The 27,829-nt window shown below is 38.2% G+C and overlaps 1 protein-coding gene across 2 annotated transcripts in view; it reads left to right on the plus strand.

Moving 5' to 3' along the window:
• nrp1b (neuropilin 1b) overlaps positions 1-27,829 on the plus strand; it is a 46,037-nt gene that overhangs the window by 9,960 nt on the left and 8,248 nt on the right. The window contains exons 3-13 of one of the 2 annotated variants that reach the window (XM_037530988.1): positions 9,433-9,614; positions 10,985-11,212; positions 11,713-11,880; positions 12,113-12,276; positions 21,059-21,214; positions 22,399-22,543; positions 22,834-23,183; positions 23,877-24,021; positions 25,079-25,261; positions 25,393-25,440; positions 27,078-27,224. In XM_037530988.1, coding sequence (XP_037386885.1) covers positions 9,433-9,614; positions 10,985-11,212; positions 11,713-11,880; positions 12,113-12,276; positions 21,059-21,214; positions 22,399-22,543; positions 22,834-23,183; positions 23,877-24,021; positions 25,079-25,261; positions 25,393-25,440; positions 27,078-27,224 — 1,916 coding nt within the window. The remainder of the gene's footprint in view (positions 1-9,432; positions 9,615-10,984; positions 11,213-11,712; positions 11,881-12,112; positions 12,277-21,058; positions 21,215-22,398; positions 22,544-22,833; positions 23,184-23,876; positions 24,022-25,078; positions 25,262-25,392; positions 25,441-27,077; positions 27,225-27,829) is intronic. The other variant, XM_017685459.2, reaches the window with a different exon arrangement.

Below are 27,829 nucleotides of genomic sequence, written 5' to 3' on the forward strand. Positions count from 1 at the left end.
TCTAAGCTATAACCATAACATAGCTCTAGACTATAACTATGACACAGCTCTAGACTATAACTATAACACAGCTCTTGACTACAACCATAACACAGCTCTAGACTATAACTATAACACAGCTCTAGACTACAACCATAGCACAGCTCTAGACTACAACCATAACACAGCTCTAGACTATAACTATAGCACAGCTCTAGACTAGAACTATAACACAGTTCTAGACTATAACTGTAACACAGCTCTAAGCTATAACCGTAACACAGCTGTAGACTATAACTATAACACAGCTTTAGACTATAACTATAACACAGTCTAAGCTATAACCATAACATAGCTCTAGACTATAACTATGACACAGCTCTAGACTATAACTATAACACAGCTCTTGACTACAACCATAACACAGCTCTAGACTAGAACTATAACACAGTTCTAGACTATAACTGTAACACAGCTCTAAGCTATAACCGTAACACAGCTGTAGACTATAACTATAACACAGTTCTAGACTATAACTATAACACAGTCTAAGCTATAACCATAACATAGCTCTAGACTATAATTATAACACAGCTCTAGACTATAACTATAACACAGTTCTAGACTATAACTATAACACAGTTCTAGACTATAACTATAACACAGCTCTAGACTATAACTATAACACAGTTCTAGACTATAACTATAACACAGTCTAAGCTATAACCATAACATAGCTCTAGACTATAATTATAACACAGCTCTAGACTATAACTATAACACAGTTCTAGACTATAACTATAACACAGTTCTAGACTGTAACTATAACACAGCTCTAGACTATAACTATAACACAGTTCTAGACTATAACTATAACACCGTCTAAGCTATAACCATAACATAGCTCTAGACTATAACTATGACACAGCTCTAGATGCCTAGACTTTTCATAATAGACAGATGCTGTCTAGACTCCCATCTGTTTTAGAGCTATAATTTGAAGCGATATTATCAGTTTTAACCGCAGGTTCAACCCAAAATGAGTTTCCTACTGCTCTGATTTGCTAAAAAGGAAGCAGGCTCTAGGCCGCATTTATCAGAAATAAATGAGAGTTTTCAAAACTAAAGAGAAACAAACCTTTGTTATTGTTATGGAATATTTGAATATTTAATATTCTGATGAATAGAATATTGAAAAAAAGTGAAAATGTTTGGTATTTGCAGTCCAAAATACAAATACATACGCACTGTGACAGTGTGGGAAACTGTCACAAATTTCTCTCTCGCTGTCTCTCTGCGTTTCAGACACAACTCTGCATTTCAGATTTAGCCACACACACAGCATGGCTTATTTTTCTGACAGTAATGTGTACAGATGTCATTGTGTGTACTGTGGGGTTGTTTTTGATGGTGAGTTTCCATCAGTTTCTGTTCTGTTTTAGAAACCTAACCCAAACCCAGCATTCCCCAAAGTTAACCAATGTGGTTATGACATCACCCAACCCAACAGAGCATTCATCTACCCCATTTTGCTTTCTCTCTGTCCGTCTGTCTCTCTCTCTGTGGCTATCTGTATGGGATTCATCATAAATCCCAAATTATGTCATATGAAGAGGAACTCACAGCTATTCATGGCTGGAAGTTCAGAAAAGCACAGTTGGCCATGCTCTGTCTGGGTGGAAAATCAATTCTGACCGTTTTGAATGTTTGCCAGACATAGACATCACGTACACAAAATCAGACCACTAGCGCTCCCCTTCAAGCACGTTTAACTGTTGTACAGTGTTGCACAAGCAGCAGACTGATGTGATGTGGTCACAGGCTGCATGTCACTTAGCATTGTGCAGTGGGAAAGAGGTAGATAACAGCTGCAAATTGGCAATGTTGGGGAGAAAATGAGAAAAGATAAAACAACTACACTGCCCATTGGCTTAATAACACAGTTATATCTTAAAAACATATTAATCAGGTTTATTTTGAGGAAGACAGTAGCGTGTGTGTACAGTCATGTGCAAAAGGCTAGCTGCAACTGGTCAAATTACATGCTTTGTTGATTTTATGAATGAGTAACACATCCTCTACAGAGAGCACACTTCTACAAATTTAAAGCGCAATTACTTGTTTGCTGAATTTAATACATTGGGAAAAAAAGCATAAAACATGGCCTGAGCAAAAGCACTGATGGCTGAAGGGAAGGCTGCAGTGGCTGGAACATGACAGCAAAATGGAGTGTTTGACAGGTTTTGCTTACCTGATGACATACAGTACATAAGAAAACAGACCCATAAAATAGTTATCTATTTTAAGTCAAATTCAGTTCAGCCCACAATAGACATCTGAAATGAATTCACTTGAACCTCACATTTTAGCAAATGTGACTGCGTCAAAGTTGTGATTTTGCCGAAGTAGAAAAAGCAGATGACAGAAAGCATCATGTCAAATTTGTTTCTGCTTACACTACAGTTTTTCTTCTTAAAGTTCCTATGAACTGTGACAGAAGGGATGGACAATATGACAATCTCTTATCATTACTGTGATAAATTCACTCACAGTGCACTTTTCTGAATATGTCGTGCATATCATCTGTGCTTCTAGCGAACTCAGCAACTGCATGCATCATAAAATATGGGCTGACACCATGTGTAGTGCACTTTGTAATGCGTTTGTCCAAAAAGGAAGTTATTTGGGATGCAGGAATGATCTGTTAATCCCTTTGTAGGGCAGAGGCCCCAGCTGCACTCCTATAGATCTACCTCTGCGCAGTTGTGAGTGCCAGTTACAATACAGCACACTGCTTATAGCTGATCATGGTCTTCAGGAGGTTTTGTAGTATGGATGAAAGTGTCTGACCTCACAACAACTTGATGTGATTGTGATTCTTTAGGACGTGGATAGATAGATAGATAGATAGATAGATAGATAGATAGATAGATAGATAGATAGATAGATAGATAGATAGATAGATAGATAGATAGATAGATAGATAGATAGATAGATAGATAGATACTTTATTGAAGTGCGTCGATATGCAGATTCACAATTTTAATACAAATCTGAATGTAATCTGAAATTTCACCTTGATTCAGGTCAGTTCAGTAAGGCTTGTATAAGACTTGTGAGTATTCAGTCTCAAAAGTTCACACCAGCTGGGCTAGACGCATGTCTTCAGTCCATCAAAACACAAGCCCTTCCAATGTTTTTTTAACACATTAAGTCTGTTTTTCCTACTTATATGTGTGTAAACACCATAGTGATTCAGTCAAATTAGACTCCTACTTTCTAAGGCACTCCACACTATATTTAATATAATAATGTACTCAAATGTGATGAACTTGGTGGCATAGTGCTGGCAGAGCAGCTCCTGTGCCATGCTAATGGGCGGAACTAGTTCTCTGACACCAACAGCTGTAAAAACTTGACTTTGTTAGAATACATCTGTTAGTGACATCTGGTTTTTAAATAGAAAAGAAAAGGTAGCAAAACGAGGTTATATTCCAGTAAGTACCAATGTACTTGAATATTCAGAATATTCAGGCCAAACCTACAATTAAAATACAGTATTTTGTCATAGTTCAGAATTACTTCCACAAATTCACTTTATACACAAGTGTGACTAGAGGGACTATTTATATTGTAGTGGAATTTTTCTTTTGGTTTTGTTTTGTGTTTTTTGTACTTGAAAACAGCCTCAGAACTTTATTGAATATACTTTATTAAATATTCCAGTCAATTCCAACATTCCAAAAACAGTTCAGAAGTTATCTTCATATCAATCTGTCATGATGTATCAAGCTGGATTTAGTGCAGCATATTAAATGTTGAAGAAGTGATTCCTAGTTGAAATGAATTCCTAGGAAGTGAATTCCTAGTTTTTAATATATATACAGTACTGTGTGAAAGTCTTAGGCACCCAAGGCAAATTTTCAAAATCTATTTATTTGTGTAGCATGTGTTTATTTGCTGAGAAAAGTATATACATACATATATATACATATATACAACATCACCATATATATATATATATATATATATATATATATATATATATATATATATATACACACACACGTGTGTGTGTGTGTGTGTGTGTGTGTGTGTGTGTGTGTGTGTGTGTGTGTGTGTGTGTGTGTGTTTGTTTAACCATTTTCAAACCTCTCCTTGAGGAAGCCCAGTATTGTATGTAGTTAAAAAGCAGCTCCTGGTTTGACCAATCAGCGCTTCATTAAATTGTGCTCACAATGTAATTGATGATATTAACAAGTCTCTGTGGTGGCTGTGAAGGTGTCAGGGAAAAATATGGACCCAAGAAATTCTTGTTACTTTTTATTGTTTTTATGTTTATTTGAATTATGAATATGACTTTACTCTAATGTATATTGTGATAAACTCACTGCTGAGGTTAATTGTTTAAAAATTTGCTTAGATGCCTAAAACTTTTGCACAGCACCATATACCTTGTCTGTTCTAACTTATTAGATGTCAAAAAAACGTAAGCTTTGTGTATCGTAGAAACCTCCTGAAGTATCGTGGTGTTACATTTTGCCCTATCACCCACCTCTAATTTTCTTTCTAATCTGTCTTTAGTTAGTAAAGTCAGCACAGTTTTGTTCTAAGATCAGCAGATTTCTGTCCATTAGGACTAGCTTGTGGTTTACACGTGTTTCATTTTTAATCACACCTTTGAAAACTGCCCTAAAAGCTGTTCTTGTAGGGAATGGGAGAAAATACTTATAGTGTGCCGGTTACCTAATGGATTGAATTACTGATTGATATTGATTTTATAAAAGTCACGTTGGACAGCGATTGACTAGACCATTGATCAGCTGCTGATTTGCTCCCAAGAGGTTTTGCTTTCCTGTCTTTGTTTCTACAGATGCCTTGTCTCTCACATTTCTGAGTTTTTCATGAAGCATCTGGCATCCTCTGAGGGCTACTGGGTTATTATTGCTACCATATGCCCCTGTCACCACTGCCGCCTCTGATGGTCCTGCTGAGTGGCGGAAATAAACCACAAAGGATCAGGCCATGCATGAGCTGTTATAGTGATTTATTTACCCAGCGTTTAAAAGAAACATCAGCGTTGTCTTGGGGCTTTCTGGAGTTGCAGGTGGCTTGGCTTTTAGATTAGTAGGGTTTACATGTAGCTTTTGGTAGTTCAAATATTTAACTGTTTTCAAAATGATTTAGTTTATATAGATTAGTAATGACACCACTTAAAATGAGAAGTGGATTTTACTGTAGTTCCATTGCAGTGGAATCAACAGATTCAAGAATGATGCCATTTCTTTAGCTGTATTCTTTGCCAGCTACAGTTGATATAGAGAAAACAACCTTGTTAATATGTGCCACATGGTTTAGATCAATTACAGAAACCATTAGATTAGACTCAGTCAGGCTCATTATTCATTTAAAACAGTTGGTGAAAGAGCTAAGAGGAATGCATGTTTTTGATCTGTAACGGACTTTTAGTAATTCTCCAGTTTTTAATCCATTCTTTTGAACTAGGTAAGTAGATACATCGATAGATAGACAGACAGACAGGTCTAATAGTTTGAAATAGTCTGAAAAGTGATGAATATTGAATGCATTGTCCTACATGTACTCAGTAATATATTCCATTGCAATACATTAAAAATAAGATTCGGAATACATGGGAAAAACTCTACTGTAATTTTTATTTAATGTGCACTGTTCCTCAGTGTCACTGGTTGGCAGTTAAAAAATTCTCAATATAATTTTGTCTCTTATTGCTGTTCCAGTAATCCCACTGCCAAATCATGAGCTAAGCAAACAGTTCACCAGCAAAATGTTTGCCAAATTTGACTATAGAGAGTGTAGTTATGTGATTTTCAGTTGATGAAATGTATGTAACATGCCCAAGTCCAGCAAAATAAGTACTACACTTATCACTCAGAAACATGTCCACTACTGAGGAGACTGTTCAGTTCCATTATCCTTCGGAAAACATTTGTAACACTGAGATTAATAACTAGGGGGAAGGGATCACCATGTTGATTTATCAGTCTACTCAGGCTTTAGCCGGAACTGCAATGTTTATAAAGAAGCCATCTTTTGAGTTAATAAAGTTGAGTTACAACCCCAATTCCAATGAAGTTGGGATGTTGTGTAAAACATATACAAAATACAGAATACAATGATTTGCAAATCCTTTTCAACCTATATTCAATTGAATACACTACAAAGACAAGATATTTAATGTTCAAATGGATAAGCTTTATTGTTTTTGCAAATATTCACTCATTTTGAATTTGATGCCTGCAACATGTTCTGCCTCATCGTATTCTGTTTTTATTTATGTTTTACACAACATCCCAACTTTATTGGAATTGGGGTTGTACTTAATAAAGAAGAATTGATGGTGGTTCTTTTAAATATGGTATATATTTTCAAAAGACAGTGTGTAAGTATTCTAAAAGTATTCTCCTAAAAATGTGAAAAGTAACCGCATTCTGAATTCTGCCATTATAAAATATAAAACAACTTTTTAAAGTAAACTTGGACTGAATACAGATACTTCATTTCTGTATTCCTAATACTTGTATTGCATTACATCCTGACCCTGTAGACAGATAGAAGATTGAATGTGCAGACGCTGTATGAACACTGGGGCAGCGGAAAATGTTACTTAATGCTGTAGTTGTAATATGCGCTCACAGTGTTCCATAAAATGCACACAGGATCACCTGCTAAATACAAGCTCATGAGAACTAACAAATCAGAACTAACTCTATGTCAATTGCTATTACATGTATATTACATGTATAGTATAAGTTAAAAATGCAGTATAATGAAAAAATAAATAAAATATTTTGATTGCAGTAGACCAACGTCACCTAAACATCCCGCTCTTGGAAGTGCAATAAATATATGATCTGCTGCTAGCAATATGATTCTTATAATGTATCCAGAGTTCAACTCCATGGAGTCTTTGGTGCCCTCACTGTGCACGTTTCAAAAAGTGGTTGCTTAAATTTGACTGTTTGTCACACAGAGATTTGGTAAAATGCGTTAGATTTCTGAGACTTCAGTGGAAATGATGAGTGCTGAATGTTGTCTCTGCTATTTGTGACTAACTTCCAATGCTCTTGGTTTTTGTTTAATTGGAAATTCACTTGCACAAGCTAATGAAATCTTGCGTTTCACTGCACAGATGTCAGAGTTCCACCTGTAGGCCCCAATAAAAAGTACCTGTGAATAACAAGCCACTACTTTGGCTATGTTCACATTACTAGGCTGAAGTGGCACAGTGTGTGTGTGACTCAGATCGGATGTTTTCAGAGCTGTGTGGACATGCAAATCTGATCTTTTCAAATTTGACCTGAGTCACTTTCATATGTGGTCCCAGATTAGATACATATCTGATTCATGGCCATGAGACCTGTGAGACATGTACACCCTCAGATCGGAATTCATGTGCTTTTTTTCCACTACGCTTGCGCCATCATTCAGCGTTACCATGGTAGCAGCAGCAAACAGAAGTTAAAGTCTTTAAACAATGAAAAAGCAACACATCTCACCTTTTTGGCCTTTGTCTCTAATAATGAGCAGCTGAGAGCTGTTCAGAGTTAATTGTCTTCATAGCAAAGACTTGTTCTGCACATTAGTTTGTTTGCTGATGATGAGTGTGATTCGTTCACATGACATTACTGAGTAGGATGTGCACATGCTGCTCGTTTCAAGATGCCGGTTCGTTCACATTAATGACAGATTTGTGTCATTTACGTAAACTTGTGCGAACCATCCTATCAGACAGATCAGATTTGAGCAAAAAATTGGATTTGAGCAATAAGGCTTATAACGTGAATGTACCTTTTGTTATGTCTACATTGTTGTATGGAAAAAGCATGTGTACACTCCGGTTTAATACACGTGCACCACGTACATACTGCAGTCAGAAATGGATCCACTGTGAGCTTAAATATAAAGGTAGCAGAATACACTCAGGAAAGGCTTGAGGCTCTTAGAGTTAAATCATGTTATTGTGGTGGTATATATTCTTTTAGTACATTGTTGAGCCTTGTGTGTCCATCTAGCCACTGTGTCTCCTGCCATTATAAAAGAAAGTCTCCCAATACACACTACAGTAGACACTACTGTAGTAGGAGGGAAATTCCATGCAAGACTGGCTGCTGCTAGTCACCCAGTAAATTGAGCATAATATGAAATCAGCCATGCTTCCAATATCTCCACCCGCTTTCTGCACGATGCTCCCACAGTGTGCACAGGCCTCTCAATTCATATGCATGAGGGAGAGAAGCGCATTCTTTTTTTCCATGCTTATGACCCATAAACTGTGCAGTTTCATACAAAACACTGGCAGAATGTGTCCAATTTGCACCTGAAACCAGCGCATCAGTGCCTCTGTTTCTTCTGAAAGCCCTTGTGTTAAGTTATGGCAGTTTTGCATTGCTCGGCTCATAGAAGAGGAACTATGACAGACATGCAGGAACTATGCTTCATTTCACACACAGGGTCATACTGAGGTCATAGAAAACTGGCCAGCAGTGTCTTCAATTTTAAGAGTGTGTGTGGGGGGTGAGGAGGGTGGGGTGGTAAGGTCGACAGGAAATGCCTCCCTTTTTAAAGAGTGATGTTCTCATGAGGACTTTCCTACATGACATTTTAAACTTTAATCTCTATAACTCATTTATGATTTATAGCCAGTATGGAAACTTCCAGATGTTATACACAAGAAGTGGATCTGTACTGATCTGTATATGGGTTAGGTTAGTAAGTTAGTACAGTGTGTCTTTAAGTTCAATGAATTTTCAGCCAGTTTGTGACATCTGGTATCTGCTCCCGAAGGTTGAGGACAATAAAAGTGTCTGGACTGGGTCATCTACAGTTGCATAACGGTGTTGGAGTCAATTTCATTGTGTTTTCAATTGAGCAGAAATTCAGCTTTGGAATGTTCTTCAACAGAAGTGAAAATAAATACATTCACTGAGTGCAGCCACAATAAATCCGTTAAACTAGTCACACAAGTAATGCATCATTGATTAAACTTATGCAAAAGTTCTGCTTGTGAAGTGAAAATAAATTCTTACATCCCCTGTAGAGAACACCATTTCTATTTATTTGCTGAGTTTAACATATTGCAAGAAATAAAACATCATTATAAAATGTGACATTACTTTGGCAGAGGCCATATTTTATGTTTGCGTTTTTTCAATATTTGAAAAATTCAGCAAGTACAGAGTAATTGTGCATTAACATGTGCAGAAGTGTGTTCTCTCCAGAAAGTGTGTTCTTAATTTCTCTTAGAAAATCAACTAAACATGTAATTTGACCAGAGGTGCCAATACATTTAGTTAAATTATTTTTTATTGAAATTCTGATTTATCAAACCAGCCTTATAGAAGTTCCTAATGTAATCAGTAGCGACAGTCTGAAATTCATCTCAAGACTGAACTACATGAACTGTGTGTGTAGGTATGACTTTGTGGAGGTGTACGATGGAGACAGTGAGAAGGCCTCTCTGGTGGGGAAGTTTTGTGGAAAAATTGCTCCATCCCCAATCATCTCCTCTGGAAACTCTCTGCTGATCAAATTCACCTCGGACTACGAGACCAACGGGGCTGGATTCAGCATCCGCTACGAGGTGCACCAAAAAGGTCAGACACACATGCACAGTGAGACAGAGAGAGAGAGAGAGAGAGAGAGAGAGAGAAAGTAGCTGTATGAGTTTGTGTCCATTAGCAGTGTGGGCAAAACTCGATTCTTCGCAATGCGGATGTAAATGATTCTGAATCGATTCATAAATGTCAAAAATCGATTTTCTAAATATTTAATTTATAACACAATGTTGACCAACTGTCAAGTCAAAACACCATGGCAGCCACAACATTTAATGTCCAGTATGTCTCAGTATGTGGTAATGTCCTAGTAGAGGCTAAAAATATAAACAAATATGCAGACTTACTTTGCTCTGCTTTAAGCTCAGCTATAGCCGCTTTCCTCAAATCTCCTTCAGGAAACTTTTCCTCAAAACTAGAACAGTTTCTTGTAAAATGTCCCTCAATGTTTGGCTGTTTCACAAAGCTGAAGTCACTTTTCATTCACCAGCTTCTCGTTTAAATTTTCCCGTTCCACCTTTAATTCTGTACGAGGCGCCAAATGTAACTGCTGGAACGTGAAAAGAGAAGCGACTTCATCTTTGCAACTTTTTAGAGAGAGACAATCTCTCATACCAGACAACCAGCTGCGGTGCTTATATATGCGAATACACCCCCCTAAAGTGCCTAAAGATTCCCACCCCTAATGTCCATCTTTGTGAGTGTGTGTTAAGTTTGGACAGAATGTACATTTCTGATTATTGTCTGCAGAGATAACTAGCAGTATCTTTATGTCATGTGCATATTCCCCAGCATTCTTTGCCAAACGAAAAATCAAAGTCATAATCTTTCCAACATGGTGTTCAGAGTGTGTATGCATGTGTAGTTAATCACAAACCCCATCTCCAAAAACAACTGGCACATTTTATAAAATGCAATAAAACAAGAATCTGTGATTTCATTGAGCCTTTATTTAATTGGCGCAAGTACAAAGAAAAGATTTCTAATGTTTTCGTTGACGAGCTTAATTACTTTGTAAAAAAAAAAAAACATGCCTCTGTCCCAACTTTTTTCGAGTTTGTTGCCAGCCTCAAACTGAAAAATTATTTAGATTTATAAAATACAGGTCAGCTAAAACATCAAAAGTCATTTCTTTGTACTTTTGTCAGTTAAATAAAGGTTCAAGAGAATTAATAAATCACAGATTCAGGTTTTTATTGCATTTTCCAAATTTTCACCATTTGGCGACATGGGAATCTAATTATCTAATAATCACTATGTGCCTTTAGGAACATGGTTTCTCTGATAGTTTCAGTAATAATTGACTTCATATAAAAACACATTTTCATCACAAAAAATGATATAGTTTAAAGAAATTTCAGGAAATGTTTGTTTATTTCTACATTCTTCACTTTTTCTGTCCTTATCAGGCACGGAATGTTCCAGAAACCTGACCGCTCCAAGTGGAGTGATCCAGACACCCGGGTACCCTGATAAATACCCCAACAACCTGGAGTGTACCATCACCATCTTGGCGCCGAAGATGGCAGAGATCGTGCTGGAGTTTGAAAGGTTTGACATGGAGCCTGATAGTACTGCCCCTGCTGGAGCTGTGTGCCGCTTTGACTACCTGGAAATCTGGGACGGATACCCCACAGGTAGAGAAGGAGATTGGCATTGCAGAGAAGGGGGAAGATATCATAAACACAAGACAATAAGTAGAGAGAGGTATAGGGTGAGAGAACTTTAGATGTAGTAGGAAAGAGGTAGGTTGACGAACAGATTGATGTAAATATATGAATATATATTAAAGGTAGATTTACTATCACTAAAGTTAATGATGAATGAGAAAAGAAAGAAAGAGAATGATATCATACATAGATCACACACAAACACATTCCAGGGAGATGAATCCATCCATTGTGTGATGCTGATCTAGGCTGCTGACAGGAAAGGGAAGAAGGGAGGAGAGAGGCAGTTTACTGTCATACTTTGAATTCATTCTGTCATGCTTTAAAAGAGGAGCTGATCTGTGGCCGAAAGCAGAAATTACAACCTCTCTTCTCTCTTTGCTCTTTGTCTTCCTCACAATTCCCTCTCTCTCTTTGGGCCCCCCATCTACTCTCTCTCTCTCTCTCTCTCTCTCTCTCTCTCTCAGTTGGCCCTCATATTGGGAGATACTGTGGTCTTCATAGTCCAGGCCGAGTCATATCCTATACCGGTGTCCTGTCCCTCTCCATCCACACTGACAACGCCATCAGCAAGGACGGCTTCTCAGCTAATTACAGCTTCCAATCCAGCCCAGAGCCTCCACAGGACCAAAAGAGTTAGTACTGCTTCTGGTCACTCAACTAAACACCCAATATGGAGTCCTGTATTAGTTTCAGATGGTAGTCTTTATTATTTTTTAATCCCTTTGGTAGGTCTCACAGAGTAGATCACCTTTTTTGTTGTTTTTCATTTGTGTGGTTGTTTCAATTTCAACTCAGTAATCTAGAGTAACTTTAGAGTCTTGCTGTTGTTACCTGAATGTGTGTGTGTGTGTGTGTGTGTTACAGCTAACTGCAACTATACACTAGGAATGGAATCAGGAGAGATTAGTGATGATGCAATTACAGCCTCTTCCCAATACAACCCCAGTTGGTCTCCTCTCCGCTCACGACTGAACTTCCCCAATAATGGCTGGACACCATCAGAAGACTCCACCCGAGAGTGGATACAGGTACACTAACAAACACACACAGGCACACACTGTACACACATGAGCTGAGTGGGCAGCGTCCAACTGTCCAAGTTAGTCTATTTTTGGCATATTATTGCTTCTTAAACAACATACTTGTTAAATTCTCCAGGCCTACTAATAGGTGTCCTTACAGCTACAAACTGAAAGTTCTGCCTGTGTGCATGTGTGTGGTCAGAGAAAGAAGAAGAAGCCACAGAGTCCATCAATTTTAGACTGCCAAGTTTCTGTCTAGTCTAAAAAAAATCTGCCTCCCTACACAGAGCAAAGTGTGATTGCGTCCATGTGTGCATAAACACATATGTAAAAAAAAAAGTAATGCTGGATGCTGAGAGTAAGATTAGGTTTACATGTAGGCTTCTAAGTATGAATTCTAGGCCTATGCCCAGTTATGGTTAATTGCAAGTTATTTTACCACAGTTTATTTTGTGAAAACTATGGCAAGACAGTAGTATTCCCACATGTAAACATAATCAAATGTTTAAACATTGGTTGGTGTGATATAATACTTTAATGTCTAATATAGATTATTGTTCTTGACACACAGCTACACTTGTTAAACAGATTCTTGACAGTCTAAAATTTTACTCAAGACTGAATTCTAGACAAAAGGCTGCTTCTGTGGTATGTACATTTTAGTACGTCCTCGCCACAGTGCCAGGTTTCAGACTGAAAAATTAATTCTGACTCATGAAAAATACATGAATAAAGACGTCTCAGCTCTTGTTTAGCAGGCGAGATGTATTGTTTCAAATGAGTGAAATTGCTTCAGAGAGGAAGGCAAAGGGGTAAGCTCAGTTATGTTCTTTTATCTGACAAAGATTAATACTTTACACACATGGTATCACAGTTTTTCGCATGAAAAACTTTGGTATAAGTGACCATCAGAAAATTACAGGACAAAATGGTAAAGAAAAGAAAAAAACAGTATACAGTATAGCTACAGCATTAACTAATACAATTGAAGCAGAAGTGGTATACATGTCAAGATTAATGAATTTCGCTTCTGTTAAAGTAGTCATAATTAAAGACAATCTACTTAGTTTAAATCTAAATGATCTAAATTTTTACTGAATTTTGCTGAAAATAAAAGACAAATATATTAGAAGCCATCGTTTGAACCAATGTGGTCATTCTTTCCTGTTTGGTCAGGATATTCGTAACAAACAGAGCACAACCACAGAGGTTCTTTAGGTAGGCCCGGTAATTTGAACATTTGAATTTTGTGTTATTATAGATTATTTAAACATAATATAATCAAAGTCCTCACCATAGTGTTCACTTTCTCTACAATGTAAGCACACTTTCAGAAGATATCTTTAATGGAATTGATATTGATCATGGAATTGCTTCACTGTCTCATTTACCAACAACCAGTGTAATTTACCCCCTCACATTCACAAGGGGTGGTTTTTCTTTTTCTCGAGCTGCCTTGATTGACATGTTATGGTTTCCACTGGTGTAGAAACAGGGAGGATTTCCTTCCATAGTGAAGACATATTTATAGATGAGCGTTGCGTTAGGCTGACATTGCGCCAATGTTTCTGACGCAACCAGGAAAACAAACCTCCATCTGGAGAACACATTCACTATCTGAGACAATGTCTTTGAGGATAAAAGGATGGAGAGAGAAGGAGAGAGAGTTGCAGCAAATGTTCTATGGGAACTGAATATATCAAGCCAGTTTCTTTCACACTAATTAGCTAACACTGATTAGATTGGGCTGAGTTAATGAGCCTAAAGTCAACACATTGACCTTTCCGATGGATTCTATTGAGTGGCAGATACTGCAGCGTGTCAAGGGTGTCTGCTGTGTGTGTGTGTGTGTGTGTGTGTGTGTGTGTGTGTGTGTGTGTGTGTGTGTGTGTGTGTGTGTGGTAGCTAAAGTATGTCTATGTAAGACAATGGCTCACATTTTTATGTTTTATATGTGTCAGATTTAACCCATTGGGTATTTTTGAAGAGCCTTTAATATGTTTAGAGAAAACATTTCCTTGCATTTCCATCAGGACTTTTGGATGCCAAAAATACAGGATTATTTTATTCTCTCTCTGTAATTTTCTGTGACGTTTTTATTTACTCAACCAATCGTGATTGACCCTGTCTTTTGCATGTGACATTCACATCCCTGCAATTACACATTGTGACAAACATCAAAAGGATTAGTTTGTTTTCTGCTCTGTCACGGGTGGTCCCTGCATTTCCAAAAGCAGCTCAGACTGAGTTACAGGCATCCGAGCTGTGTCCAAAAGCACTCATGAAGTGTGCGGATGTGAAACTCTCTGTGCAGCTTTCCCTTTTCCAAAATGAAAAGTAGCAGCTGGCATTTTCAAATTATGAAAAAGGGCAAAAATGGAGTTATATCTTTTTTGTGGCTCAAACAACACCTCAAAAATCCTCCCAGAAATTGTCTGACATATATGTTTTTAAGTAAAAAAAATCCTGTCTGAACATTTGGAATGTGTCTGTGTTGCTGCTTGATTATGGCAAAAATCAAATTAGGATTATTTTGATCAAAGTTGAGATCTATGGGCCTCATTCACCAACTGTTCTTAAGAAGAAATTTCTTCTTAAAACAGACATAGTTTTCACAAATATTCTGACATTCATGTTTTCTTATTTGGGATTTGTTCTTAAGTAAGAAAAGAATCTTCACACACACAAGAGCACAAAGGTGAGAACAATTCTGCGGTTTAAGAACATGTCATGAATCTGGCATAGACTTTTTTTAGGACCTTTATATTGGTGAATGAGGCCCATTATTATTTAACACAGTTACTCATTGACTTTGAAAACATTGTGCATTTTTTAACTTTTAAAAATTTGTCTTTAATTTCCTTGAACTTTAAATATAATTTAACTGAAAAACAAAAAAGAAAAGAAAAGGGTGCATTGAATTTATACCACAAGATGTCATTGTGAAAGAGAATGCAGCACAATAATCTTTTTATCTTGACTATCTTCGTTTCATAAACATTGGAAGCTAAAATCATAACTGAAAAATTAAATTCAATAGAATTCACCCAGCCCTATGTCTGAGCATTTTCATGCTGCTTATTTGCATTGCATATGGTGGGTAATGGCTGTTACACAGACAATCACAGAGCATCCAACAATAAAGGTAGTGCGATGCTTCTTTTATACAGTGATAGAAAACACAGTAGCACACAGAAGACCCTAATTCCACATGCTAATCCATTTTACTTCCCGAAATAGACATGCCAACTACTCTGGCAGTAGATTTGAATGCTTTAGAGGAGACATTGCCAAAGTTTGTGAATGTATCCCCAGCGAGACGTTAGGTACAATATGGTTAAATGCAAAGTCTTCAGATATTTTACCCCCTGTGTGACTGAAGACAACTCAGTCTGCAGCCTGACGTCTCCCAGAATCCAAACGGCATTCTCTCTGTCTGGCTTTGGCTCCGGCTGTTCCTTAAGAAAACAGACCAACAAGTGGGTCATCTCAGCGGTGCATTCCTCTTTCCTTCCACACGCACACACATATGCACACGAAGCAATATCCTGTTTTTCTCAGGAAGAGGTCTTTTTGTTTGTCTGCAGTGCGTTTGGACACAGTACGTTTGTGAGGGTCCATGTCTATCCTGCCATTGTTCTCTCGTTAGCACACTTTAAGGCTCGTTAAGAGTCGTTAAGCTTGTTAATGGCAGCTGTGTCCAGCTGGATGCCCCCCCTGTCACTGGCTGGCACTGACCAGCGCAATATTGAATAGCAATTAGATCCTGAACATCTCCATGAAAGAGAGAGAGAGAGAGAGAGAGAGAGAGAGAGAGAGAGAGAGCAAGACAGAGATTTGGGTTGAAACCAAGCCTGGAGAGAGAGGGAGATGTTCCTCTCTCTGCCAGTAGCCCCGGCCAACTTGAGGCCAGCGCCAGACTCTCAATCAGCTATTTATACAACTCGCTCCAGCACCAGGGCAAGTTCCATTTGTCACAAAGTATCCCACATAAGGAGTCTAGACAGAGGCCACTTCAAAACAGAATATTTACTGTGTGGGCAAATGTTGCCAACACTGTATAATCAAGTAAATCTCCCCTGTACAGAATGAATGGGGGGTGAAAATGGGAGTTTACCCTTCAGAGCTGAGAGTTATTACTTTTTGTGCTACGGTGTTCAAATGTAATTACTTAATTACATAATGAGCTTCACAGTGAATTACATTCACAGTCACTTTACATTCTATGCTGAAAGATTTGAGCCTTTTCCTACAAAAAAGTGGCAAAAATGTTGGGTTGTTTTTTCTTTCTGCAAAACAAGACTGTACATTAGGGGCGCTCACAGTGCTACGACTGTATTTTATCATCTATTTTATCATCATTATTGAAAGAACACTGACCAGCTGCATGTTTCATTACAAAGAGAGGATAATTAGTCATGTTAATTATATTCAGATGTACTCAATTTATCTTTTTTAAAATGTGGTGGTTTTTTCTGTCCCAACTTATCAAACTCCAGAAAAACGAAATATTGTGATACATCTTGTGTATCATAACATTAAATATTTGCCATATTCCCTACAATCTCATTAAGAAGATACTACACTGTCACTGAGGTGGTCCCCGTGTAGGTTACGTATTCAGTACCTTAAGTAGGGGAACATAATTTTATCATATTCCACTGTAATTATGTTTTTAAGTTGCATTGACTCCACACACCCTGTCTTGTCTCCAGGCTTTTTATTGTTCTGTTTTAAAACATTAGGCTATGAAACAGCACAAATACGTACCTTTACCCTGGTAAAATACTGACCTTAACACCACTGCTGTACCTTTGAGGGTACATTTAGATTGTTTGTACCTTGATGAAAAAAAATGTCTGTACAGTACCTTTTATTCTGACAGCACAACAATAACCTTCATCAGATTTAAACTATAATACAATGTTTTCTCTTGCACTTTAAATACAAATGTAGATTCAATTGAAAGTTCAGCCTCCACACTTGACACAGATTTTCTCTTCTTGCTTTAAGTGAGAAATAATTCACATAAAGTTACATTCTTTTGTTATCACTGTCTGTAAGTGCAGCTTCTGAGGCTTAGCAGAGGTCGAGTGGGTGATAGTTGATCTGTCCAGATCGGGCTCAACACAAGACGACAAATGGATGGTGTTTTCTGTACCCATTCCCTAGTCCAGCCTCAGGATTCCTTTGCACTAAAGCATGAAAAAGACAGCTGGTTTGAGTTAGATTTTTTCCCCCAACTGCATTTTGGGAAAGAAATTTGCAGAACATGCTTTGTCAGCCTGCGCCGTGTCGGGTTATGGAGTTTCTGTATGCTGATTCAGACTCAGAATGAATCAGACTGTATCATTACAGAGTTCAGATAATCAGTAAGCTGATCACACATCAGACCTTCCACTTCATAGCTGAGTCACTGTGATGTCATAATGTACAGGAAATGCTAGAACTCAGAATAGAATCTGACAGAATGAGGGTACTCTATTCTAGAACTCTCCCCTGTGTTCTGGCTGTGTGAGTGATAGAGCTTTGGCTCTCTTGAGCTGCCTTTTCCTGCCTGTGCATGCGTGTGAATTCTAAATCAGACATTTGCTTAGAGTCATGCTGATGTGATTGAGTGCATGAGAGCGGTAAACAGGCTGTCAGTAGTACCTCTGATAGATATCATACGCTAGACTGGTTCTAGTCAAACACTGACTCGTGATCAGGACAAAATATACTTTGTTCTGTGGGTCTGTGACTCATCAAGACGCACCACATGGAAAGGGTAAAATGTAGAAACTGCACAGGATGTGAACTGTTTCAGCTGAGTACAGTGTGAAGTGTGTGAGTGTGATCGGTGATTCACTCGATTTCTCTCTCCTGTAAGTCATGCTGTTGACCGTGAACTCATGACATATCACTTCTGATTCTGAGAAGCTCTCGCTGACTACTTTATTAAGTACGCCTACCTTGCATCTACTCTGGGGATGCAAATTTGGGCAAATTCTTTTGATGGAAAACTGACCGTGATCTTAAAATGAAAAACATGATCCATCAAAATATCAATTATAAAACATTTCTGGTTCTGATTGGCTGAGCTGCACTCAAAGCTGTTGTAAATGATTTGATATACATGTGCTCGTGGGCGCACCCCTGAACTCAATTCTGTATTGAGCGCGTTTGCGGTTTGGACCACAAAGCAAGCAGCCCCAAACCATATTCAACCTTGCCCTTATAAAAACCTAGTTTTGCTTAAACTGAGAGCCTAAAAGGTTGATGAAATGACTGGAATATATAATGAAGGGCTACTCGTCCATCATCTAAAGCAGGGTTGTCCAGTCTTATCTGCAAAGGGCTGGTGTAGCTGCAGGATTTTATTCCAACAATGGAGAAGAATACCTGATCAATTGTTTGAAGACCAACTGATTGAAAGATTGGAATCAGGTGTGCTTCTGTTTCACTGTGGCCACACTTGCCCTTTGCAGATATGAATGGGAACTCCTGTTCTACAGTTATATTTACCACTTATTAATAGCCCAAGTTTTAACCTCTTCAAGTCCTTGAGACCACCAGTGGTTCCAATATTATATATCCAATCATATTCTTCATAACTTTTATATTTCATAAGCTACATTCAAAAGGTGGGTGTCATATGAGAGCTGTAACTGCCTTCTTTCCAGTCAAACAGATGGGTAATGTAATTTTAACCCCTTATATTTGAGGAAGCTCAACTCACAGTTCTTTGCCTACTGAAACTCGACCCATTTTTCCGCAAATCTGGGCTATAAACAGATGGTGTCTCTTCAATGATCCACTGTGTGAAAATTATTTTTATAAAACAATACAAAGAGCATCTAAGATTTTTGGCTTTCAGCAGTAAATTGTAAGCATATAGCAATATGTGTGATCATGAAACAAGTTCTGTTAATCAGAGGGGAGCTTTTAGAATAAATAAATAACTAAATAAATAAAATACAAATTTGCATTTATTTCATGCAATTACTGAATAATGTGTCTTATGATTTGGTGATGTAAATTCTGATGGGCAAACCAAAATATACCCTGGAGAAAACACATAAATGCCATGACAGGAGCTAGCTTTAGTTCAGTGTACCTCAGTAGCTCTTGAAAGTCTTCCTACACATCCTTCTCTGTAACTTTAGACACCCATATGTGATTTCTGCACGATGCAATCGTTATGCTTCCTGTTGTTTTGCAGCGGTTTGCTTTTGGTGTAATATGTTGCTGTAGTTATGGTCCTTAACACTAATTTTAGCTGCACACTTTATTTTTTAATAGGGCCTAATCTAGCAGAACCAGTTCCATTTCACTCTAATGCATACAGTTCAGAAATGTTATACAGCTAGAAGGATAAACCTGCTGATTCAAGTAGGAGCTGTTGTTCAATGGCAACGAAATAAAATAAACATTTTTAACCAACAGCTTTGGTCAAACAACTTTTTTGGTTAATCTTAAATTGATTAATCACATCCCTAATCTACACTCATTGCTTAGTTCATCAGGTCCAGTGCACACTATGCAATTTAAGCTTTGATGTTCCAGTTGCAGACACAACAAAAACCTTCCTCCCTGCTCTGACAAATTGCTCCCATGCACCCATGACAATCACTCATGTAACGTTTCAGCTGATTTTCTTAGTCTGCTTTCGTAGACGCCCAGATATTTTCAAGCATATTGAAAACTATATGCAGTGAATCTTGTAATGTTGGCATCTCTATACAAGTAGTGGGAGCAGTAATGAGCAGCAGCTAATCAGAGCGTGAGAAAATTTGTGAGGCACAGGCAACCAAAACAGAAACAGCCATGGCAAATCATGGTAAAGAGGTTATTGGAGAAACAATCTCATTAAAGCCTCTAAGTGTACATTCCCAGCAGCTTTCTCCTCTGTCCTGGCGACGGCCACTCATATTCTGTGTGGACCCAAGAAACGAAGGGGGGCTATGGAAAGAGCATGATTCATTGTTTAAAAATGATTAAAAAACACTTTTCCTCCTTTTTTCTCCTTTTCTGCACAAATTATTGTAGAAACAACATTTAGGTTTCTCATGCTCCAGTTTCACTCATGATAAACACTTTTAAACACATTTATTCCTGTGACACAGTGGGGTTTTGTCAGCAGATTTTCTCACAGATATTTTCAAGTGAAAGACTGCGGAGTGTATGAGCCTTGGCTGCAATCGCTTGCATAGTGTACACATCCATATGTCTACGTAACAGCAGATCACAGGCATCAGTATACACACACACACACACATCTTCTAAGCCGCTTCTCCTTCTGGGTCGCAGGGGGTGTTGGAGTCTATCCTAGTTGTCATTAGGCGAAAGGCAGGATACACTTTAGACAGGCGCATCAGTATACCGAGTCTTAAAATGTTTTAAATCTTGTAGGGTCTGCTAGGCATTATCATGTAGGTGCACTTTGTAGTTTTATAATAACAGATAGTAGTCCATCTTTTTTTCTGCATCTTATGTTTACCCCCAACCCCCACCCCCCACCCCGATCTGATTAAATGGACAATGAGTGTAGATACAAGGAGATGTACCCAACAAAGTGGGTGTATGTACATGAAGATTTCTAGATCACACTTGCTTTCGCCAGGGATAATGTAACTGTTCGTTAATGCCATGGGGTTATTGTGTAGTTGACATTTAATTAACTTCTTAGCTAATATATTTATACAAAGTACACCTACCAGCGTACAGAACCTCATGTGCGTTTTTCAGTTATTAAATATAATTTTATTTAAATTGACTCAAGGACCCTCTGTCTTTCCCTCTCCCTCAGGTGGATCTGGGTTTCCTCCGATATGTCTCGGCTGTAGGAACCCAAGGAGCCATCTCCAAGGAGACAAAGAAAGCCTATTATGTGAAGACCTATAAAGTCAGCATCAGCAGCAATGGAGAAGATTGGATCATAGTGAAGGATGGAAACAAGCACAAGGTATGAGTCTAAAGAAGATCCTCTTGTGGTGAAAACTATAAAGAATGTAGGGCAGGGGTCCCTCATCCTCTTGCTGGAAATCTCATGTGGAACCGATGTACATGTTCAAACCAAATAAATTTAAAGCAATATATTTCTTCAGTGTAGTGTTGGTATGAAAGTTCCTCTAGAGTGCTTGTTCACATGCAGTCAGGACAGCCTTAGTAATAACAAGTCATAGACACACATATAACTCTACTGCGCACATTATTAGAGCAATAAAAATTATTTTCAGCTCACTTTTCTTGCATACAATGATCCTTGATTTATATTTTCTGAGCCAATTATTAAATTCAAAAACATAAAATAAAATGTGTGCTGGCGTCCTTTGGAGTATGTTGCCTACAGGCAACATTGTGTGACAATGGGGAAAAAATAACGCAGCCATGTTCCCTGAAGTAGTGGGACCTGGCTTGTGACTGGCTAAATCCATTCCACTGTCACACAATGTTGCTTTTAGACAACAAACATATTTCTGCAAATTCATGTAGCAAAAAAATTGATAATGAACATTGAAAAAGATGTTTAAAAGTGCCCACTAAGAGATAGTATGACCAACTACATGCTTTTTACTGACTTACTCAGACTCTCCATTTATTGTGAACCCTATCATTGTCTTAAAATATAAATATAACGTTATTGTAAAGTGAGGAAAATGAATTTGTAGACTAGAGGGTTAAATGCTACATTTAAAAACATTACATTAAAATGCACATTTCATTAGAAACTCTGGTGCCACAGCACTACGCATGAAAAAAATTGGGGTGATTGCAGGTTTGAAAAGACACATCAGCTCTCAGAAAAGTGGGCTGCATTTCTCAGCTGCATTTGAAGGATCCTGTAAAAGGGGACAGCCTTAGAGAAATGCAATCTTCTTCAGTGGCACCTTTGGCTTTTTGTTTAATGTCTTTGGTGGACCTAAGATGTATCAGATGAGGTTGATTTGGTTTAGTTTTGGGTTGGATTTGAAGATGAAAAAATGATCCATTGACTTACCTGATTCAACTATGTATGTCATTTTCACATGAACGATCATAGTATGTCAACACAGTTATGTAATTGGTTACAAAGAAACCAGATGTTTTCCTGTATATATAAGTTTGTGTGTGGTCTGTGAATGATGTTTGGGTGTGTGTTTATCTCAGGTGTTTTTGGGTAATACTAACCCCACTGACGAGGTGCGCTCCTACCTCCCTAAACCTGCCCTGACACGCTATATTCGGATACGTCCTCTGACCTGGCAACAAGGCATCTGTATGCGCTTTGAATTGTATGGCTGCAAAATATCAGGTACCAAGACAGAAGCACATAAAAACACACAGTTATCATGCAATTGTAGATACATAAATGCACACACAGCAGTAATGTAAGCTTCCAGTGTGTGTAAAGAATGGCTTTTGAAAGTGATGTAACTAGGGAGAGAAATCACGAGTCAGCAAAGTGAGAAACAATAACCTTCTCAGTTCTTCAACTACAGTATGTGTGTGTGCCTGTGTATGTGGGTGACTTGGTACACTCACTGAAGTAAGATTATATTCTCTCTTTCTCTCTCTCAATCTCTCTCTCTCTCTCTCTCTTAGACTTTCCCTGCTCCAGTATGTTAGGGATGGTCTCTGGTCACATTTCAGATGCTCAGATCTCTGTCTGGCCAGAGATGGAGAGAGGGTGGTTACCGGAGCAGGCGAGGCTGCTGACAGGCCGTTCTGGCTGGGTGTCTCACGTCCCACCAGGCCTCACACACACCCCATGGCTGGAGCTGGATCTGGGGGCCACCCGCTGGGTCACCGGAGTCATCGTACAGGGAGGGAAGCACCGGGACAAGACTGTTTTTGTCCGACGCTTCAAGCTGGGATACAGCACTAATGGATCTGACTGGAGCTACGTACTGGAAAAGAATAGCAGCAAAGCTAAGGTTCGGGAGGAGGGGAAAGTGAGAAACTGTAGGCCTTCTATATTTACAGTTAAACAGTTCAGTTTGTAGTTTGTGATAGTGATACTTGGACACAGAGCTGCCCAGTATGTGGCCTACAGGCCAAAGTTTGCTAAAGAAAGTCTAAATTGGTTCACCAGAAAAACACAACCCCACCACCACATCCAATGAGAGGATAATTGCATACATATAACGCATGACAGAAGGCTAGAAACACCATGGACAGGTCGCCAGTCTTTTAATAAATATATATATATATATATATATATATATATATATATATATATATATATATATATATATATATATATATATATGTGTGTGTGTGTGTGTGTGTGTGTGTGTATGTATATATATGTATATATATAGTTCATGGTGTTTCTAGCCTTCTGTCCACTGAGTACTGGGATAGGCAACCCAAGAGGATAGCCAGCTTAGATGATGAGTGAGCTTATATACATATATTTATACATATGTATGTATTACTAAAGTCTTATTAAATATATTGTTTTCCATGTAAAATTGCATGTTTTTTGGCCCTCGACCCATCATAAATATTAAACTTTACCACACATACAGATTACTTTCAGTCCAGCTGGCGCACAAACATAGAGTAAAGGGAGAAAAGATAAAGAAGAGATTCATTCTTTTTCTCTCATCCCTCTCAGTTTCTCTCTTCTGTTCTCTGTGCAGACGTTCTCAGGAAACCAGAACCACGACACCCCAGAGGTACGTTCCTTTGATCCTCTGATGGTGCGTTTTGTGCGGTTGTATCCCGAACGTGGTGCACCTGATGGCATGGGACTCAGACTGGAACTGTTGGGCTGTGACTTAGAACGTGAGTGATTAAAAACATTCAACAAACAACACAGCCAAGCATACATACTATAAAACCAATCACAATCAAAGAAACTAGCACAGATTTGAGCACCTATGGTGGCAGACAAAGCAGTCCACAAAACTTGTGTGCAAGTGATGAATCTGTTTCCAAAAACTGTAGTACTGAAATTTTCTATGGCAGCAAAATTTGCTATGATTGCATTTACAAATGTTGCCAATATTTAACCAGCATCACATAGCACCATAGTACAAGCATTTCTGAGCTCAAATACAAAACTGAATAACAAAACTGTGTCTGTGAAATGAGTCCATGCAGATCCCGCACTTCAGAAACTCTGAAAATGAAATACCCTTAAACCAGTGCTGTACAATGTGTTAAAACTGTTACATGTGATAGGAGAAATTAATCCTGTGAAAATACAAAAAAAAATCACAGTTGCATTCATGTAATAGACCTACCTGTGCATGTGTCTAAGTGCTCCAGGAAGCTATGCATGGTTAAGTTCTAATATAATCCCAAAGGCCAAAAGTTGTTTAGTTGTTTATGTAAAACTGGCAGTGTTTTGAGTTTTACATTTTGCCTACTGAAAAAAAAATAGGCACCCCTCTTCTGTGCTATCTTTAATCTGTTTTTAATAATAATAATATGTTAATTAAATGAAAAATTACATATTACATAACACTGAACATTATCTGTAGATAATAAACTATTACACTTCCGATTTTGAAATTTATGTACATTACTGCTGGTGTGGGTTTCCTCTCACTCAAAGATATAGACAAAAGCATTACTTGAGCACTCATAGTGCCCCCTTGTGAGTATATGAGAAAATAAGTTCTCTGTACATTTCAGAAAATGAAAATTATAATACAAATTATTTTACATGCTTCTGTTTTTTCACAGTTAAAATGACCATTTGTTCCTTTAGACTTATTTTTTAAGAAGCATTATATGTAGTTTTAACACTTTTAGTTTTTACAAGTTTTATGGCTTCACTGCTAAATGCTCAATTTTTACTTGCACCCCTGCTTAAACACTGTACCTTCTCTTCCAGAGACCACCACTCCTCTTCCCCCAATCACTCCTCTTTCTCCTACCACAACAGTGGTGGTAACCTCCAGTGCTCCGGTAATCAGCCCAGCCACCACGACTGTTCCCACGCTGACGGAAGACTGTGATGACGAATCAGCAAACTGTCACAGTGGAACAGGTACAAGTGAAGATTATGAGCCAACAGGTAATACATACACTCCAAGCGAAACCCATAAACACACAAGCATAAATATAAATGTACTCACAAACACCCACACAAACAGACGGTGTTCTCTCTATCTGGTTAAAGCTATGTGCCTGTTTGTGTTTTGACAGCAAGTACCACAGCAGAGGAGCCAATGCTGGATGTTGACATGGTACCAGGTGAGGAACATTATGTACATCCACACTCGCTCACATGCTTTGACCCCCTTGTGGAGAATTTTCAGCCTGCTAAACACAGTCAATCAGTCAGTTAGTTACAGGCCAGTTCCATGAGATACTTTGCATCTAAAGACACATTCACAGTGCAAATACAATAAAGACATTCGTCACTCAGGAATGGTTCATATCTCAGATTCAAAAGGGATTTAAGCAGGAATGCATTCTAGAGCTCATGCAGACACATTGAAGATTTAGACACTGAGTTTGCTGTTCCTATGTCCCCTTTAGGCTAAAATGCTGAGAATTCCCATTTCCAGATATAGCGGCTTAATCCCATTTCAGAAAATAGAAAACTTTGCTCATTTCCTTTGAGCCCTTGACACATCCATTAGTGTACATTTGTGTCATTGTGGTCCAGTATCAGCAATAGGTGGTTTAAATTTAAAGTGGCTGGTCATGAAAAATGTTGCATTCAGCTGAAAACTTTGTTGTTTACAACTGCAGCATGGGTTTTCCCAAGTGGAGGAGGAGACAGGAAGAGAGGGACAGATTCGTTTTTGTGTTGTGGGATCAGGCCACACGCATACACACCCAACATATTATGTTTGGTGTTCCAGATAGAGTTCTTTCGGTCTCTATTTCCGTCTGCTGTGTAGTCTGGAAATACTTAGTGTTTTAGACCAAATCTCTGGAGGCACACTGTCTGAGATACTCTCACTTTTTCTATTGCTCTCCTTCTCTCTCTCTCTCTCTCTCTCTCTCTCTCTCTCTCTCTCTCTCTCTCTCTCTGAAATTTAGTTTTGGATTATGAGGTTTTGGCCTAAAATGTATCCATTAAACGTTTTAATGGCAGAGAGACACAGGCAAGGCATCGTAAGGCAACATAGTCTCCAAATAAATCGTATATTTTCTATTTTACCATTATTAACAGTGCATATAACAACTCAGAAGATATGTGTAGATTCCGTGGGGGTTTTAGTAAATGAAATGGCTATAGTTATGTTGTAAACATTGTGACGTGACCCTCTGTGATTCTCTAAAATGCACCATTTCACATCAACACACTCAGAATGGCTTAGTTTACCTCTCTGTCACTGAATTATCCTGCGCTCAGTTTGTAGGGAATGTAAGGGTTTTGATTAGGGACAGTGTGGAATTGCCTGCAGCTTCAGACTTCACTTTTTTTCCATGTGCAATGACCACTTGAAGCTCTTTACTGCCCCTGTGAGGTGATTTGAAGAACTACACAATTGATCCCTAATATTATCAGCATAGAACATTTCCAGTTCCCTTTGATTGCAGAAAGGAGAAAAGTATCATTTTAGCATTTTGTAAGTGAATAATCAAGAACAGAGTTGGTGGAAGATGCTATTGCTGTGTGCCACTGCATTAAATTGAAAACAGCAGACCGCAGTGCTCTTTCTGTTGTAATTCCACAATCCTGCATTGGCCAGAGGATGTTGAGCTGCTCTCAGTTTTCCTTCCTCCTGTTCTTATTGAGGTTTCTTATGGAGTCTGCCTTTGCTCCTTACGTTTATTTAATCCTAAAAATATTTGTCCTTTATGAAATAAAGTTAGCTGAAGGTACTATAGAAAGTGTTAAAATTGAAAGTTTTGTTTTTGTGTATCTTGTGTAGAGTTCATTTGGTTTGACTGTGATTTTGGATGGGCTGATAACCCCTCATACTGTGGGTGGCTACCAGAAAGCATAGGAGGAGTTGACTGGCTCATACAAAGCAATGGCAAACCCTCTGATCTCCAACTGCCCAAAGTGGATTACAGAGGTGAGATTTTACTTATCATTTACACAGAACTAAATCACACAGTGTGACTTTAACCCTTAGAGGTTTAGATATTACCTTAGTGCTGCTGTACTGTTTCAGTTTAATTACTTATTTATTAAATATTCGATAAATTAGTAAGCAGAGTTTCCGCTACATAGTTACGGTGCTGGACAGGATGTCTGGGAAATTATTTTCCTGACAACTGGGTAAAATTCCAGAAAATTTCCAAAAATTCATTGCATAAAACTTGTACTGTGTTTCCAAATGACATGAAAGGCTAGTCCAAATGTTACCTATCACTTATTCTCCAACAGCCTCTTACGACAGCATTCTGTTGGTTTATTGCTGTTTAAAAATATGTATCTGAAGTTTCTCAGCTGCTTGAGATGTATTCGAGTTTTAACTTAGAAGTTAGGGCATGAACAGCAAACCTGAGAACATTTATTTATCTACTTTTGTTTATCGCAGTCGATAAAGTGAAAATGCCTTTGATTGCAAATGATCTAATTATGTTTATGTAAAAAAAAGTGAACATAGCCTTTAAGTGTTTGAAACAGAAAATGCAAATTGCATTTTGACCTTTTCAAGGTGTGGAACTGTAGCAT

Source organism: Pygocentrus nattereri, chromosome 19 (assembly GCF_015220715.1).
Source record: "Pygocentrus nattereri isolate fPygNat1 chromosome 19, fPygNat1.pri, whole genome shotgun sequence".
NCBI lineage: Eukaryota > Metazoa > Chordata > Actinopteri > Characiformes > Serrasalmidae > Pygocentrus > Pygocentrus nattereri.